At 53.1% G+C, this 2,417-nt stretch overlaps 1 protein-coding gene across 1 annotated transcript; it reads left to right on the forward strand.

Moving 5' to 3' along the window:
* The first annotated feature begins 333 nt into the window (after positions 1–333).
* GVQW3 (GVQW motif containing 3) lies at positions 334–2,087 on the forward strand. Its single transcript, XM_015073892.3, has one exon. The coding sequence runs from the start codon at positions 866–868 to the stop codon at positions 1,496–1,498; it is 633 nt and encodes a 210-aa protein (XP_014929378.2). The 5' UTR covers positions 334–865; the 3' UTR covers positions 1,499–2,087.
* The last annotated feature ends 330 nt before the right edge of the window (positions 2,088–2,417 follow it).

Raw genomic sequence — 2,417 nt, forward strand, 5'->3', positions numbered from 1 at the left:
GCCGCGAGGGGCAGGAGGGGCGCCGCGGTCCGAGGCCGGGCTGGGGACGCGGCTCCACAGTGCTGTGAGCGGCCGGGAGGATTTACCGCCGCCGCCGCCGCTGCCGCTGGTGCACCTCCCGCCCGCCCGGGACGCTGCCGCCTCCTTCCCACAATGCACCCTGGCGCCCGGGGGTGCCCTCTCTTCTCTCAGCCTTCCTCCCCCGCCCCCTCCTTTCCGCCGACTTCTCCTCAGGCGGGCACGCGCAAAGAAGCGCGCCGGCCGGGGTGTGGCGGGGCGGAGGCGAGGCCTGGCGCGGGCTGCCGCAGTGCGCCTGCGCACAACCTACTCCGCGAGGAGAGAGTAATGCGCATGCGGGCGTGTCTCCCGGGACTCTAGAGCAGGCGAGCCCCCGGCACTTTCGGTAGGTTTGGCTTGCGCGGGTTTTTGCAGATCTGGGGCGAGCTTGCACGTCGTATCGCTGGTGCATCTCTCCTTGCTTGCTTACGTTGCCACCACTTAGGCCTCTATTGCAGAAATCGCCATACACTCTTAAGGGCCGCAGAATCGGGAAGACCTTGCTGACTGATTGGCACACTCTTGGCAGATCTACGTGCACAAGTTGGACGGAGACGTGTAGATTTCATTTTCCCCAGCTTTACAGCTTCTCTTTGGCCCTCGGGCCAGGTTAGCTTCTCAGGACAGGCCTCCCCAGCCTCGACCCGGAAGCTGAGGGGCAAAAACTCAGAAAAGCAATTACTCCTCCCTGGTGAGGCTTCTGGAGGAGCATTAATAGCGACATGATTCCCCTTGCAGCCCTATAGAGATTGGTTTCTCTGTCTTCCCTTACAGTCGTGGTCTTAACGTTCCTGTGTTAAGTGCCAGAATGAGTGACCGCTATCTAGAACAAAGGATTAGTATCAAATTTTGCGTCAAATTGAACAAGTCTGCAAGTGAGACCCACCACCTTTTACAAGAAGCTTATGGGGATGAAGTCATGTCCAGGGCCAGAGTTTTCGACTGGCACAAAAGGTTTAAAGAAGGGCGGGAAGACGTTCGAGATGACGCCCGAAGTGGCCGTCCAGTCACCCACCGGACGGATGAAAATATTCAGAAGGTCAAGGACTTGGTTTGTTCAAACAGGCGGTTGACAGTGAGGATGATGGCCGAAGAGTTAAATTTAGATAAAGAAACTGTTAGACTCATTCTGAAAGAAAACTTGAATATGAGAAAAGTTTCTGCAAAAGTCCTATCAGGTATTTTGAAGGATGAACCTCAGCCTGGGAAACTTGACTTTCGGTCTGATCTTTCAAAGGAAACTGGGAAAAATAGCTCGTGTGTAAGGAAAAAGATAACAAGTTCTGAAACATGGACTCATCTCCAGTGTGAAGCTGGCGGGGAGATACCTCTGCCTGTATCTCATCCCCAGAACCACTTCCCTGCCAGCCAGCTTCTGCATGCTTCATCATCAACAAGCCTTCCCACCAGAGCAGCTCAGGACTGGTTCACACCATGGTGAAAGGAATGTGAAGTAGCCAAGCCTGAGGTAGAAAGCTGCCTCACAGTTGGGCACCTTCCTTTGCTGCCCCTCCATTTTCAGTCTTTACCATTCCTTCCCCCATGTCACAGCCCTCCCAGTTACTCTTGCTGGCCTGCTGGGCCATCCTCCAGTTTTGAAGAACTTCTGGCTGTTGACTGCTGGTACTTGTTTGTTCTTGAATTCTTTTGTTTAACAAGTTTGGATCTCCTTGCTGCCCAGACCTTAGCTTGTGGCTATCCTGTTCCCGTGTTCTCAACATCCTGACTCAGGGGTTCATACCATTGAAAGGTGGGAACATGACCCCCTGGAGTCTTTCTGTGCCCAGGAATGCATATTCTTCTGGGAGGACCCCAAAAGAAGGCCTACAGTTCCAGCCTGCTTCCCAGGCAGGACCTGAGGTACGGTACAGAAGGCTGTGGCACGCTGACCTAGTGAGCAATGCTAAGGGAATATCCAGCCCAAATGACTCAGTAGGAACCCCTCCGTATTGAGGGGTTGGCCACCCATACTAATCTCACAGACCTGTCTCTCACAGAAGAGCTGGATTTGTTTCATTAGTCCCATGCTTCGCACCCCCACTCGATTGGGTAACTCCTCTGCTGGAAAAGGAGGATTTGGTCCTAGAAAATATAAGTGAGGAGACTCAGGACCAGGCTGTGATGTGTGAGGAGGAAGACAAGAGGATACTCTAGACCTTGAATTAAGGGCGTCTGCTGCTCATGTGCTGATTCCCACACAGCTATAACTAATACCAACACTGTCGGGTGTTTTTTGAGCACGTGCAGTTTTTAAAACACTGCTGGGCATTGAAAGTGTGAAGTTATAAAACACGGTCACCACAAGGTGGGTGGACTTCCAGATGAGATGATTCCTGAACTGGATCCATAAGGAAGGGTGA

Source organism: Acinonyx jubatus, chromosome D1, assembly GCF_027475565.1.
Source record: "Acinonyx jubatus isolate Ajub_Pintada_27869175 chromosome D1, VMU_Ajub_asm_v1.0, whole genome shotgun sequence".
NCBI classification, from domain to species: Eukaryota; Metazoa; Chordata; class Mammalia; order Carnivora; family Felidae; genus Acinonyx; species Acinonyx jubatus.

Coding starts and splice junctions, on each gene's coding strand:
- GVQW3 (XM_015073892.3), top strand. CDS start 866: ATGAGTGACCGCTATCTAGAACAAAGGATTAGTATCAAATTTTGCGTC.